Below are 15859 nucleotides of genomic sequence, written 5' to 3' on the forward strand. Positions count from 1 at the left end.
TTTTGTCTTGTGTTGCTGAGCTTTGGAATCATCATACATACATCGTGCATTCAAATGAAGATATTGTCTAAAAAAGTGAATGTGTTATTTTTCACTTGCAAATGGGATGCTGGGAAATTATTACAATTCATTCAGTTCATGCTTGAGATCTTCTTTTTCTAGGTCTCAACAACCAAGTAAAGAATAAGTGAAAATATGAAAGTGAATGAAAAATAAGAGTAATAGACGCAGACCCACTGATTTCATTACATCTCCTCTGAGTAGGACTAAATTGGATATTGCTCCCAAGAATGCAAAAAGGGGCAGGAAATGCAAAAGTAGATGAATAGCACCTTTCACAACCATTCTTTAGTAAGAACCATAAGGTCTTGTAGCATATTATAGCCTAAAAAAACTCACTATGGCATAAACTTTAATGGACCAAAGTCTACTTCAACCTTTAGACGTGTGCTACAGAGTACACCATACAAACAGATGCAGTCAATCCTATCCACATTTGCTTAGTATGATCTCCCATTGAGTCAGCAGGATTTAGTCACAGGTAATAAGTGACTCTCATGCCATATCTTTGCTGACTAGTCTATATTGTAATTCTTGTCTACTTCATGGAATATAAGTAATCATATATACATTGTGCTCTGCATTATTTAATGTGAGAGCTTAGCTCATCCAGAAATACACTACAAATGTTGATGTTCCCTGCCACCAGTTGGAAAGGCTCAATCATATTTTTATATGCAAAAGCTTTTCACATCCAAGCTGCTTTTTCCCACCAAACGCTTCAAAATGAGCACAGGAACTTATCTCTGCCCACTCCAATTATTACACTCTCCTTCCCCCCCCCAAAGTGGATACAGCACACGTGAACAGAGAAAGTATTTAAAGTGGGCTTGTTTAAAAACCAAGCAACCGTGATGTATCAAGAGTATTTTAATGTATCAGAGTTCCTGAGTCACTGTGTCAGCAATATGTGCTGAATTTTAAAATGAAGAAGAACTTATGGATATGATAAATGTGTCCATACTGGAGTTACCAGCAGCCAGCTTGCTATTATTTTTGAAATAAAATATACTCAAATTGATGAAAGTAGAACTCTGTGGCACAAGATATGCTATGCAGGCCACATCTGTATAAATTTAACAGCGGGTGCCCTCTACAACTAGACTACAACTCTGTACCCTGTAACACGCCTACATCCTATTTATTTCAACAAGGCTTAAGCACACTTAACTGGACATAGGATTGTAGCCTTAGGGGACACACTGCATCCCTCCCACCTGGCAGCTTCCCACGCTGTTGATTGAACACTTTGCAATAAGCAAGAGATGCACACAAATAGCCTCCTGGTTAAACAAGGTGTCCTTTATCCCTGCCTTGGTTATCCCAGAACTACCGTACTCATGCAAGCTGCACTGGCAGAACAGATAACCTGGGGGATTTTGTTCCATGGTGGAATTGCCAGGAAGTGAAGAAGACCTAAACAACACTAATAGATTCATGCATACCCATACAAGCAGCAAGGTTCAAAGGTCCAAGGAATATAATTATGAGACACAGATGTGTATTTAGATAGCAAGCTTTGGACTGGAAAAAATACAATTAGGCCACAGTCCTATACTCTTTTACATAAGAGGAAGCCTCATTGGGCATAATGAGACTTACTTTTGAGTAGGTGCCAAGATAAAGGCTTGTGCTTTTAGCCTCACATGATCACAGAGGTTGTGCTCAACTGGATTTTTAGAGTAACTGTAGTTTAAGCATAGAAAGTGATGGCAGGAAAAGCCTGAATTTTTTTTCTATTAATTTTTTTAAAAAAAGCCTGATCAGAAGGCTACAAGAATAACCCCCTCACTCAGGAAACCAGTACCTATTCTGTATGAGGTTTTTGTAATTCTACACAATAAAACCATGGTTGAATGTAACATCCATATTCTAAGAGGCAGCATAGAGGGATGTTCTGCTGTATCTTTTTTCTTCTGCTCTGACAATGGACAATTATATAAATGAATTTCTGAAACAATGAAAATCAAGAAAACCTTTACAGAAGGAAAAAAAACTATTACCCAACACACATGAATTCTGAATATAAAGTAGTTTAGGGGCCCATCATCTTACCACTTCATACTTTCAGAATGTCAACCTAAAACACAGTACCATCAAATTTGCCTACTTTTTAAGGGAGTGCACACATATGAAACAAGATACGATATGCTGCAAAAATGCTTAGGGTAGGTAACAGAAAACACAGTTATTGATTATCACATCATCACCACCCATTCAGCTGCTTTTGGACTCAAAAGCACTGGTGGGAAATTGAGCCATTATCGTCTCCTGCTTCTTTTTCCAGGCAAAATCAAAACATGATCTGCACGTGAGTGATCAGGGAGAATTGCTCCAGCACATTGCCTTTGGCAGGAAGCACAGAAGCTACATTACACACACTGTGCTATCAAAATAACTGCCAGAGAAAGAAGTGCAAAGTAAGTGGGACACATGCATAAGAAATTAACTTCTTCCCTCCCTGCCTTCAGGGGTCACCTTTTTCAAAGTGCCCCTGTTTTCTGAACTTACAGCCCAACCCGATGCAGCCAGCGTTCGGCAGGCTGCAACATCTAAAACCCGTGATTTCAGTAGAATCAGGCAGCCTGCAACTCTGAAAAGAATCAAGCAGCTTGTGTGCTGAACTGTTCTTGGCCAATCAAACTAGCAAACCGGTTGCGAGCCTGATTGCAAAGACACATCTGTAGAATGCAGGGCTGCATTCAACCACAGCGAAGTGTAAGAACAACTTCAGCATCTACCAGGACTCTTTCATCCACACATGCAGACACTCGCATGCTTGTACTGAAAGGAACCAGTAAGAATGAACTGAATGTTTTATGGGGCAACCTTCTTCTACCTTTTCAGCAATTTCAGAAGTCAAGCAATATAGGCATGTCATACCGATTTCCAGTAAGAAAGAACCTTACTGGAAACCACAAACTTTTATCATGGGTTGATGAATCCAGAAAAACCAGCTCTCTCTAGTTACTCGCAATCATTAGAAAGAACAGAGACCTCTTTGCCACTCGGGTGAAATAATGACTATACTAACGTAGATGAGAAACATGTCCCACACGTGAACAGGCATCGCGGAAAGGAAAGGGGACGTCAGCCCTTATTTATTTGTTTTTTAAATTGTGTGTGTTGCTAGTCGTGTTGCGAGGGACTGTTTAGGAGTAAATAATCTGCTTTCAGAGGTTCGGAGATCGCCCTGTCAGACCACGCACCCCTGTCGCCCCTACTTCAAGATCTGCGTGGCTTGATCCGGAGTAACTGACCACCTTCCGGTTTTGTGGTCAATGCAAACACGAATCCACTTCACCCTTAGAATCACAGAGACGTACGTTTGTGTGTGTGAGAGAGAGAGAGACCATTGGGTTTGTGTAAATAAGTAATTGGGGGGGGGAACAACTGCCGCTCTCCGCTCACTACGCTTAACGCAGCCCTCCCGAGACTCCCCCTCCAGCTTTACGCGCGTCTCCCGGGGAGCAAATCCCGCCGTGTTCCACGGGACTCGCGTAAAACGCGAATGAGGCTCCTCAACCTTGCGCGCAGGTGCCGTCCGCAACCCGTCACGTCCCCTCGTTCCCCTTCTCCCGCTCCCTCTCTTGAAACTGCCCAGCCTCGCGCTTCCTTCCCACGGAGAGGAGCGCGCGAGTTTGAGCAAGCCAGGTGCGAACGAAGTCTCTGCGGAGGGAGAGAGGCTTCGCCCTGCCTGCCCGGGAAGCTGCTCGCTTTCCCCCCGCCGCACGCCGCCCGTACCTGGAAATGCTTGAAGAAGGCGGAGATGCGCGTGATCTGCAGACTGAGGCACCTGGAGGTGCACCTCGCTCCGTAGACGCTGGCCGCCGAGAAGGAGTCGTCCTGCCTGCGAGCCGCCTCTCCTGCAGCAGCAGCAGCGCCGCCTCCGCCGCCGGCCGCCACGCCGGGGAGGCAGCCCCAGGAAGAAGCCGTAATCCAGAGGAGAAGGGTCAAAGGCACGCCGGGCTCCTGAAACCCCATGGCTTTGTGTATAATGCGCGCCGGCGAGAAGGAAGCGCGGGAGGAGGAGGAGGAAGAAGCAGCAGCAGCGAAGCCCCAACGGCAGCCGCCTTCAGGACGCTCGGCGCGCGCCACTGAGCCAAAAGGAGGCGAGACGAGGCAGCCTCGGCGCGCAGAACAAACTCGGCGAGGAGGGGGGGGGGGCGAGAGAAAAAGTTCAATCATCCAACTCTCTTCAACCCCCCGCCAGTCTCCGCCGAGCTCACCGCCCTCCCCTCACTCCCAGGAGGGGGTGGGGAGAGGGGTGACAGAAGGCGGCGCGATTGGCTGCGGGAGGCCTGAGTGGCAGCGCGGCAGGAGGGGGGCGGGCAGGTCGCGCGAGTCGCGGCGGTGCTGCTGAAGCAGCGAGGGAATGGGTAGTCGGGCGGGCGGGGGGGGGATTTGGCGTTGTTGAAAAGGCGGGAGGCTTCGGGTGAAGAACTTTCTGCCGTGCTGTACACGGCAGCGCGGCGCGGGCTGAAGCGTTGCGAAGCTCCCGCGAAGACGTGCGCCCCTCTCCAGCCAGGCGGGCGGGAATCGTACATCTGTCGCGCGCAGACACCTGACGGAGCACCTTTGCGAAGTGCAGCGCGCGGGCAAAGGGGCAAAGGCTCGAAGGGATGAGGGCCTGAGGGGAGGTTTTGCTGCCTGAGGCGGAGCGCCCACACACAAACACACACACAAAAAGCCCCACAAGTATGGAGTTATTTTGACGCCTGAGGCACGAAATCCCACAAGTGCCTCCCCTCCCCGACAGTAAAAAATAAGAATTGTTGTTGTTGTTGTTATTATTATTATTATTATTATTATTATTATTATTATTATTTATTAGCATCCCTTTTCTGACACTCTCTAGTCTAAACCATGGGTAGGCAAACTAATGCTCTGGGGCCGGATCCGGCCCAATCACCTAAATCTGGCCCAGGGATGGTCCGGGAATCAGCATGTTTTTACATGAGTAGAATGTGCCCTTTTATTTAAAATGCATCTCTGGGTTATTTGTGGGGCCTGCCTGGTGTTTTTACTTGAGTAGAAGGTGTGCTTTTATTTAAAATGCATCTCTGGGTTATTTGTTGGGGCATAGGAATTTGTTCTTCTTTTTTTCAAAATATAGTCCGGCCCCCCACAAGGTCTGAGGGACAGTGGACAGGCCCCCTGCTGAAAAAGTTTGCTGACCCCTGCTCTAAACAAGCAGCCCGAGGCATCCACCGCCTCCTATCTAATGGTAGGGCTGGTATTGTCAGGGGCAGGGGTGCCATCTTGAATAAAATGTAGGGGGGCAGGTAAGCCTCATGCTGCATAATCGATCACATAGCATGGCGCGCAAACACCATTTGAATGGTAATACCCAGTAACTATGGGGTGGCCTGGCCCCCTCAAATATTTTATGGGGAGGGCAAAGGGACCTCTGCCCCTTGGAGTTGCCACCTGTGGTCTGGGGCAGAGAACTAATAAAAGAGAGGGACAACTGCCCCACGTCAGGACAATGCCCACTGTACCCAGACACAGGCTTTAAGGCTGCACCTTAAGAGGACACCTTTAAGTTAGGTGCTGACTTTAAAAGCACCAATCTTAATACTGGCACAAACTCTTTTCAGTACACAGTCTTGCATCTTCCAAAGGGGCACACCCAGCAGTCTTACCAGATCCTGCATGTTGTTATTAGGATGGTTTAATAATCATGCATACACAGGAAAATCAGGTGGAACCATAGCTCAGTGACAGAGGGGGTCCTTTCAGGTACCAGTAAGTCAATAGTGAACTAGATACAGTGTATCAGTGACTCTTTACTCAAATGTAACAGTTCAAATGCAACCGTCTGGCACTGAAGGAATTTCCAAACCTGACAATGGAAAAACAGGAGTTATTGAAACTGAAACTGTGGCCTAAGGCAAAGTTCGGATACAGCCACTTAATATACAGTCATACCTCGGTTTGCGACCGCAATCCGTTCCGGGGAGCCGGTCGCTCCCGGTCGCTCCCTGAATTGGTCGCTCCCCGATGCACGCTTCTGCGCGTGCGTGAAGCACTAATACAGCGCTTCTGTGCACACACACGCTGCGCAGATTGCTTCTGCGCATCCGAGTGCCGCGGAACCCAGATGCAAACACTTCCGGGTCCGTGGTGGTCAGAAACTGAAGTGGTCACAAACCAAGGTGGTCACAAACCAAGGTATGACTGTACTTATAAATGTTCACAAATCCTTAGAGAAGACAGTTATGGAAGCAGAATATTTAGAGCTGTGGTGTTACCTCTTTACTTAAAACTGTTTTACTCTTTAAGCATATCATAAGAGCAGACAAATATGTTCTATAAAATTAGCTGATGTGCATATAAACACTGCTTATAGTCACAAACACACTAAGCCTAGTGACATAAGAACAGACATTTTTCAATTCTTGTAGACCCTGTTGCATTTTCTTTGTCCAAATTTCATATTTCTTTGGTTGCCGGAATATTTCATGAGTTGTTGTTTTTTAACTAAACATATCATTTTGCCTTAAAAAATCAGCAAATGGTCAATTGCTTTAATCCTGTGAACTGCCATCAAAACAGAGAAGAGGACATATGTATCACTTGGGGCAATGCTGCAACAAGAGGGCAGCTCTGACATTCAAGCAAAGATGAACATAAATTTGCATCTTGCCAATATCAATAGGAGATTGGAAGAAACCTTGGCAAGAAGGTTCTGTTTATGCAGCACCATCCTAAGGGTCTTTCCAGCTCCAAAGGTTCCTGGAATATTTGCATGGTTCTGCACTGAGTCTTGCCAGTGGCTTTGCCTGGAATTTGGCAGTGATTTCATGTTGTGGCAACAGCAGAAACTTCAGCCCCTCTTGCACCCCCAGCTACCATAGCTTGGCACAACTGAACTACAAACCTTCCTTTTCCTAAGGCTGGAAAAAAGTGTCAAGAGATAATAGCTTGGCAACCTAATCTTTAACATATTTATTTGGAACTAAGCCTTTCTGTTTAAAGTGAGACTTGTTTCCAAGTAGCTGTGCTTATTCCAATTTCATGCTGAATGTAGCAGGTGAAGCTTGTAGAAAACCTCAGTGTGTTGTTTAAACATGAAATTTTGAAATCATTAAGTCCAGTGCCCTTAGGTAAAAACTGCAACATTTTAAAATGCCAAACATCTTGAGCTGTTAAAAGTTTACTGAAGTTATGGATAAGAACTATGGTACTTTCTTTTTTATTTTTAGCTATTATAACTGGCGTTCACACAACCTCAGAATCTGTAAATTGAAAGTACTGTAATAGAGATACTTCGCAGCCTAGTGCCATAGCTGCCAAGTTATCCCTTTTTTAAAGGGAAATTCCCTTATGCTGAATAGGCTTCCTCGTGAGAAAAGGGAAAACTTGGCAGCTATGCCTAGTGCTGGGACCCTAATCTAGTAACAGAGCAATTCTATATGTGACTACTCATCAATAAGATCCATTGAGTTCAATGAGGCTTGGGTAACTGGGTGTAGGATTGCAGCCTAAAGCTACCTGGAAGTTAGTGTGTTTGCTTACCCAGCTTATAACACTCTTTGAGTGCAGAAGGGAATAAGGAACGTGCAAGACGAGACCAGGCAATTGGCAGGCAGTATGAAGCCTCTGGATTGGCAATGCCTGGCATAAACAGGAGAAGCCTGGCCATCTGCCCTTGCTTGTTCAAGTAACCTCTCTCAGCTGCACTTCAGTCATCAGCAGGAATCTAGAGACTGGATGTGTCTATGGCTGTTGCTAGCTGGAGACCAGGCTGGCCCTGACATGTACATGCTGGGCTATATGTATTATGAAAATATGCCTTGGTGTGGGCATACATTTCTAACTGTACCATGTGGTTTGAATTCTCAAAGTATTGCTTATAATATATTAGTATTATTAGTCTCTCCCCCCCAAAAAAGGAACTCAAAGCAACTTCCAATAACAAACATTAAAAATAAATATAAAAAACAAGAGTTGAAAAAGGTAGGGATGCAAGTAAACTGAATTGAACAAGAATGAGTACTTCCCTATGAGACTTGAAGCAATATCCGAGACCTCCCCATCCCCCCCAATTTGTTTTGCAAACCCTAACATTCCATTTCTCAACTCCTCTCAAGACATAGGTTAGACTAGATCAGGTATCCCCAAACCTCAGCCCTCCAGATGTTTTGGACTACAATTCCCATCTTCCCCAACCACTGGTCCTGTTAGCTAGGGATCATGGGAGTTGTAGGCCAAAACATCTGGAGGGCCATAGTTTGGGGATGCCTGGACTAGATGATTCTCATTGTCCCTCCAACTCTACAATTCTGTGAAAGCCTTAATTCATGGAGTCACACAGTCTTCAAACTTTTGATATAATTTTCTCTGTCTGTTAATACCGTAACCCAGGAACACAACCACCAGCTAAGTTCTCAGTCCACACCACTCAAGCATCAGCCCATCTTCCCCTCTTAACTGAAAGCCTGACGAAAAGCACAGCTTTCCACCCGCCATACTCACTATGAAGTTGTTACAGTAAGTGCCACACTTTTTAACAACACAAAAAGAGGTGTTGGTATTCCATGTCCCCTGGGAAAAAAGCCCTGGAGGGAACTGTATCGCGGGTGGAGCAAGAATCCAATCAAGCTCCAGGTTCCAAATTAATTAAGTTTTATTAATTAAATAAGAATATAAAGGGAAACATAAGAAAGGCAGCTTACTGGCCTGCCAAAATATAATAAAACATAATAAAACAGCTTACTGTTCCGGCAAAACCTAAAATAAGCAGTCTTCTGTAGCAAGCATGCACCCAGAAAGTCAGGGTCACTTTGCTGTTCCCAGGAGCCAGAGCATAAAAGGAAAATTCAATATTGTCTGCTATCTTAATCAGAAAGCTCTTGAGTGGCAGTCAAAGGGCAATTGACTGGGATGTGAGCCTGCATGTAGACATGTAAACCAAGATGATCAAGGGTTTGGAAACCAAGCCTTATGAGGAACAGTTGAGGGAGTCAGGTATGTTCAACCTGGCCTGGAAAAGAGGAAACTGAGAGGAGATATACTGGTAATAGCCATCTTCAAATATCTTAAGGGCTGTCACATGAAGATGGAGCAAGCTTGTTTTCTCTTGCTCTGGAGCGTAGGACCTGAACTTCAAGTCACAAGAAAGGAGATTCCAACTAAACATCAGGAAGAGCTGATTGACAGAGGAATAGTCTGCCTCAGGAGGTGCTGGACTCTAATTCCTTGGATGCTTTTAAGCAGAGGTTTAGTTGAGATTCCTGCATTGAACAGGGTTGGAATAGATGACCCTTCCAACTCTACTATGATTCCAGGGCAGTCTCAAGCAGGTCGGGCGCCCTGGCGCTGAGGGGTGGAGATCGCTCCGGCGCCCCCGCCCTCGTAGGGTGTAGCATGGTTTCCACATCGCGCACGGCTTTGCCGCACGGCGCCCTGCCTACCGGCCTGGCGCCCTGGCGCACCGCGCCAAAGGGGCTCTACCTAGAGCTGGCCCTGTATGATTCTATATCTGAAGAAAGGAAGGTGTAATTGGAGGATATTGGAGTCTTAAAAGTGAAAGGCTTTCTGAGTTCAGATTTCCATCACAATGTCCTTATACTCACACCGTTTATAATATACATTTGACTGACTTTAGCCTTCTTCAGGCATTACTTTCATGCAAAGTGTAAGGGGCTGTGGCAGTGCATGTTTAGCAACACTTCCCAAAGTCATATGGCTCGCCATTCCCCCCCACCCAATGGGCATACCGGTAACCACCCAGTGGGCATACACCTCTGCCATAGCAGTGGATATGCTCCAGACAGTTTAGAAGCCTGAGAGATGAGGGTTCCTAAACCATGCCATCAGTCTCCATGCGTAGAACAGGGCCCCAACATTGCATGGTCAGAAGGAGCCATGAGACTTGGGGTGGGGGGGGTGTCTGACTAAAACAGGGCCGGCTCTAGGGGAAGGCTGGGTGGCGCGGGGCGCCAGGGCGGTGCTACACGGCAAAGCCGTGAGGAAACCACGCTGCACGCTGCGCCCGCCCACCAGCCGCTGGAAGAAACAGGGCGGGGCGGGGCGGGGGCGCCGGAGCGATCCGCGCACCACGGCGCCAGGGCACCTGACCCACTTAAGATGGCCCTGGACTAAAAGCATAGTCCCACTGCCCCCCCTTTTACCACCCTTGCCTCTTCATGAAAGGAACACCTGAAGAGTGCCTATGCTATATCAGTATGTTCCTTTTCAATAGAGATGCATGTTATTAAGAGAAACAAAAAGAAATAAATGAAACAAAGTGTTGCAAAGTGTATCACTTCTACCTAACGTACTCTGTTTATGTCTAACTGATCTGCCCCCATTAGACTCATTTCTATAATATATTAGCAGGGGACTCCATTGCCAACCTCCATTAGATGTACTTAAGATTAAAGGTATTTAAGAGGTAAATGCCAGGGAATTGAAAGAATTTAACTTGTATTAAATATGCAGCTAAGCACACATTCCATTCCATGAAGATAAGCATGACACAAGAAATTTGCAGCCCAATCCTATGTAACTTTACTCAGAAATAAGTCCCACAGTGGCTACCCTCTTATGTAAATTTACTTAAGAGTAAATCCCATTGAACTCGGCCTGTTAATTTTGAACAAATATGCATTGCATCAGCTCACTAGTGGGGCATATTTCCAAGTAAAAGTGCATAGGATTGGGCTTCAGATTGCTCAACTCACTAGTATTAACAGATATGGCTCCCCCAACAAGGCAATGACAAAAATCCACCAACAGCATACAAATCAATATGGCTAACCTGATCCAAAACACCCACCCACCCCACTCACACACGAAACAAAGACCACCACAGCCAACCACAAAGGAACAACCATATCCTAGGCCAACCCCAACATCTCTCACCACCAAAGGAACACAAGCGAACAGCAGAGAACCTACACTAGTGACGCTGACAAAAAACCCACATATATTAAGCAAAATAGAAACATCGTCACCCCACCCCCACCCACCCTCCCCCGTCTACCTCTTTTCCCCTTTTCTTCCCAATGTCTCAACAAATGAAACTGATTTGTAAAAATGTTATGAGAGACATTGCACATATATTTGTAAACCAAGAAAACCTTTAATAAATAAAAAAGTAATCAATATAACCCGGGGGGAGACTAGACTTTATTTCACCCAGGTCAAAGACCCAGTTTGGCACACCCGCACACCCACATGCACTTATGTAAACACACACACAGGTTCAGAGCCTCAATGGCACCCCTCTGGAGACTTCACCTGGGGCAAAACACCTGGCTAGTCCCCCCGCCCATTACGACTCTGATAAACCATGTTTGGTTCCGGGTTCTAAAGCGGCACCTGCCCTGTTCAGTGTGCACACAGGGGTTTTCTGCTCCCACCTCCAATTCACAAAGATGTGTGTATGAATCTCATCTACAGGCCATTTGGGGAGTGAAAGAATTCCATTCCATTCTGTAGTGTGTGTATGTGTATGTGTGTGTGTGTGTGTGTGTGTGTGTGTGTGTGTGTGTGTGTGTGTTCAAGGGTTTGTATATTGGCTTTTTAAGCCTCTGTACTGGTATGCTGAGAGAAGTGTTTTATTGGTTGAATCAGTAAAATACTGGTTAGCTGGTCACGCTAATGCTTTACCGTAAGTATTGTGTCCATGTTTTGCTTTCAATTAAGATCTAAAACCACACATCTCACTTTTGTTGCTGCTGCTGCTGTTTAGCTTTACCTCAATAGAAACACCATGTGAGATGGCAGTGGGACAGAGGGAGAGAGATTGCAGCCTAATTTAAACCATAATGTTGTGAATATAACCTTTAAATGGTGATAAAGTTCTTCTCATAGGCCAGAATATTTTGGTCCTGGATTATATATTATCAGTAAGAAATATAAGCTAAAAAGCTACTTTCCTCTTAGCTCTGTTAAACTCTGATACTTTAGACCCCTGGGAGACTCAGCCTTACCATGAGGCTATATACAGCAACCACAGATTCTAGAGGATTGCCATTTTTTCTGCCTCCAGTCTCTGTGTCATTGAGTAAAAGAAGACTAGGGGGGGGAGGAAAGCAGCTGGGACCTCCTCCTTGAGAGCCCATACATTTGCCTAGTACTGTACCCGAAAACCATAGTTTGGATTACCATGACATGTAGACCAGACAATGCTTATTACTGGTTTTGACATACTGTAGCCTCCCAGCAGATTTGAAAGCCCATTTCCAGGAAGATGACAACAACAAAATATTGATCAATAAAGCCCCAAACAACCATGTTAACTCTTCCTATAGTTGTAGGACTTTAAAAAAAATGCTGCTTTTTAAAAATTGGGTGGATGTATTTGATACCCCTATACAAGTCTGGAACAATTACCAGTAGTGGTCACTTGTTTGGCGCAGCACCGCTTACCTGGCTTCTGAATACTGGGCACACTGCCAGTTACAGAGAGCGGGAGTGAGCAAGGGAGAAGTCAGTATGGTGCAGGCACAGCGATAGAATCAATCTACCATTCCTGCTGACGAGCCTGCGACGTGCTGATCTCATTGCCACCTTAATTCTTAATCCTCTTTCTCTGTAACCAGCAGATACCCCTAACATCAGCAAGTCAAGAAAGGTGTCCAGCCAAGCCATGCTAGCCACTACAGATGACCAGCCTCACAAGCAGTGCTTTTTCTTTCTAGAGAAATAGGTGCCGGTACTCACCACGAAGTTGTTACAGTAAGTGCCACACTATTTTACAACAACAAAAAGAGGCCCCGGTACTGCATATCCTTGAGTACCCCCCTTCTCCCCACCAAAAAAAAAGTCCTGTGGGGAACTATATTACTTGGTTCTAGATTCAGGTAGGTAGTTGTGTTGGTCAGACACAATCAAAATATATTTAAAAAATGTCCAGTAGCACCTTAGAGACCAACTAAGTTTATTCTTGGTATAAGCTTTTGTGTGCCTGAAGTGTGCATGCACATGAAAGCTTGTACCAGAACAAACTTAGTTGGTCTCTAAGGTGCTACTGGACAATTTTTTTATTTATATTACTTGGGTGGAGCAAGAATCCAATTAAGCTCCAGGTTCCAAATTAATTAAATAAGAATATAAAGGGAAACATAAGAAAGATAGCTTAGCGGCCTGCCAGAATATAATAAAACAGCTTATTGTTCTGCCAAAACCTAAAATGAGCAGTCTTCTGTAGCAAGCATACACCTAGAAAGGCAGGGTCACTTTGCTGTTCCCAGGAGCCTCTTACAATGATCCTGCATACCCTTGCGTAACCCCTGGGGCGGGGGAGCACTGCTCACCAGTACCTCCCTAGATCAATGTGTTCACTTTAGTAGTTAATGCATATTTTTATTTTACTGATTTGCATGAAACCCATCAGGAACTGACACAACTTGGGCTCTGCTTCAGGACTTGTTGGCGCTCCTGTGACTAAAAGATGAATTTATTATTGTCCTTTTGGAATGAAACACCACCACAGAGCAAACATATGGAATTTCAACACACTGTGACATCTACAGCATGACAATAAGTATGGTGTGAGGCTCATTGAGTTCAAAGGGGCTTAGTGGGGATATGCACAAGATTGCACTGAGAGTGTCATTCCGTTACAAACAATAAATAAATAAATAAATAAATAAATAAAGTTTGCTGATGGACAATAATAGGGGGCGGAAATATAGAATAGATTCACAGAAGGATTTCCACATTTACTTTCTGGCAAAGCCAAGTCTAGAAAGGAACAATAAATGACTTTGACAAGATTCAGTACTTTTTATATTTGCAATGTGTGGCAAGGTGTTATATATGCCAATTCACTTTAAAATGTACGATATTTTTTATTTAAAAAAAGTTTGAAAATTCTCCAACTTTCCATTGTTCACTTTAACATCTAATAATATTACCAACATACGGTATGTTTGTATAGGTTCACATTTTTTTTAAAAAAATCTATGAATTCTGCTTTCCTTAGATTAAAAAGCTGCAGAAAGGACATAAAGCCCTTATTCATTTGAAAGTGAGTAGTTACAGAGATTATGCAGTTGGTTGTGTTAGAAAGGTCATAGTTACCAAGATCATCAGTCTTGCTTTGAATTCCTTTTAAGTGGAAGCTTGGTTGTTCAGACAAAAGGCTGGCTGTTCTATGCCAGTAAAATTGGATTCCCACATAAAATGTTGTCTTCCAAGGAGCAGGAACACCCAACCCGGTCCTAAAATACATTTACATGGAAATAAGTCTATTGATTTCAATTGAACTTAGATGTGTGCAGGATCAGGCTATAATAAAGAGTGAACACTACTTGCACTCAATACTTGGTTGTACATTCATTTACCGTAGGTACAAGTCCCCTCAAGTCCAAGGGAAATTACTTGAAAGGCTTGATTTGAGCCATGACTGAAGTCTGGGAATTTCTTTTCAATGAGAGAGCTCCATCTTGGGAAATTAGTAGTAATACTAAAAGACAGAAATCACCTTGGCATGTACAGAGTGCAGTTCACTTAAGAATATTTAACATGTGTATTATGTGTGCATGTAGCAAACATTTACACAGAGAGCTAGGATTGGCTGTAGCTTCCTGTCTTAAGTACATAAACTGACAAAAACTGTATTTGTTGACATTGTGAAATAGCTTAGTGTAATCATTTTCAGACACTACACATCTGTTTTATACTCTGAGTGAATACAGATGGCTATTTACCAAGTGACAACTTACTACAGTTCATGTAACTATGCATATAACCAGTGACCTGTAGCATCATGGCAAATAATGAGAAAAACATTACCAGTCCTCAGAATGCAGCTAGAACTAACAAGAAATCAGGAGAATGCCTTTTGACAATTAGCTGTTCTAGAATAGATCACCAGTTTAATATGTTGTTTATATAAAAAGACATAGAGTGCAACCCTAATTAAGAAGGAAGTCCTATTGCTTCCTTACTCCTGAGTAAGTGAGGTTAGAATTGCAGCCAAGCCATTTTACAAAAATTAAAATGGCACAGTCCTTATAATCTACCGGTAAAAAGAAACATGGCACATGAGGAATATTCCTCTACTGCTTTACCCCAAGGAAGGAAGTAAATCATATGAAGATGTAAAAAGGTGAGCATTTAACTAGTGTACATACCGTATGTATATGGTGAAAGGTTACCTCTTGCCTCCAGGTAAATGGCATTCTGTATCCACCCCCTTCCAGGAAGGAGATCATAGAGAGAAAATGACAACCTGTTGTTTCAGTGGTATGAGACTGCACAAACAGCCGCTGGTTCATGCATTTGTTATTTTCATTGCCCAACCCCTAGTGAATGTGATTCCCTAAATCCTTCCCGTTTCCTAGTATCTATGGTTTGTGCTTGCCCTAACTATGGTTTCTTTCTAGTGTTGAGTTCTGATTTTCAGAATAAATGCAAGCTATATTTTGCCAATTTACATGAAATGGCAACCTATGGTTTGCCTCAGACCAGAAAAGGGAACCATCACTCATGACAGGAGGAGAAGGTGCACAATGTATATGCCTAAGACTTGTTGCTTGTTTGCATAGCTATGAACCATGATTTGCATGACACCTGAAACCACAGACTGTACTGAGCGTAGCTTATGAACCAAACCATAAAATGAGCCATAAAATGTGCTGGCAAGGCATGTTTCAGAACTGCTTCTCTGCTTTTGCTTTCCTGTTCAACATACCTGTCTCAAGTGCACATCAGCTTTGAAGGGTGAATGCAAAGATGTAACTATGGTTTGTCAACAGAAACATTACAAAAACCCACAATTAAACTTCGTTAGTCATTATTTGGAATAATGTCTGAATCACAATGTGATTTCCCAGGC

The 15859-nt window shown here is 44.1% G+C and overlaps 1 protein-coding gene across 2 annotated transcripts in view; it reads right to left on the reverse strand.

Annotated features, from left to right (window-relative positions):
• ANOS1 (anosmin 1) overlaps positions 1 to 15859 on the reverse strand; it is a 133800-nt gene that overhangs the window by 87081 nt on the left and 30860 nt on the right. Inside the window, exon 1 of one of the 2 annotated variants that reach the window (XM_035115473.3) lies at positions 3805 to 4303. The exons of the other annotated variant lie outside the window; for it this stretch is intronic. Coding sequence (XP_034971364.2) covers positions 3805 to 4248 — 444 coding nt within the window. The 5' untranslated portion in view covers positions 4249 to 4303. Of the gene's footprint in view, positions 1 to 3804; positions 4304 to 15859 lie in introns of those variants that run through there. 2 annotated transcript variants of the gene reach the window in all.

Source organism: Zootoca vivipara, chromosome 4 (genome assembly GCF_965207765.1).
Source record: "Zootoca vivipara chromosome 4, rZooViv2.hap1.1, whole genome shotgun sequence".
Taxonomy (NCBI): domain Eukaryota; kingdom Metazoa; phylum Chordata; class Lepidosauria; order Squamata; family Lacertidae; genus Zootoca; species Zootoca vivipara.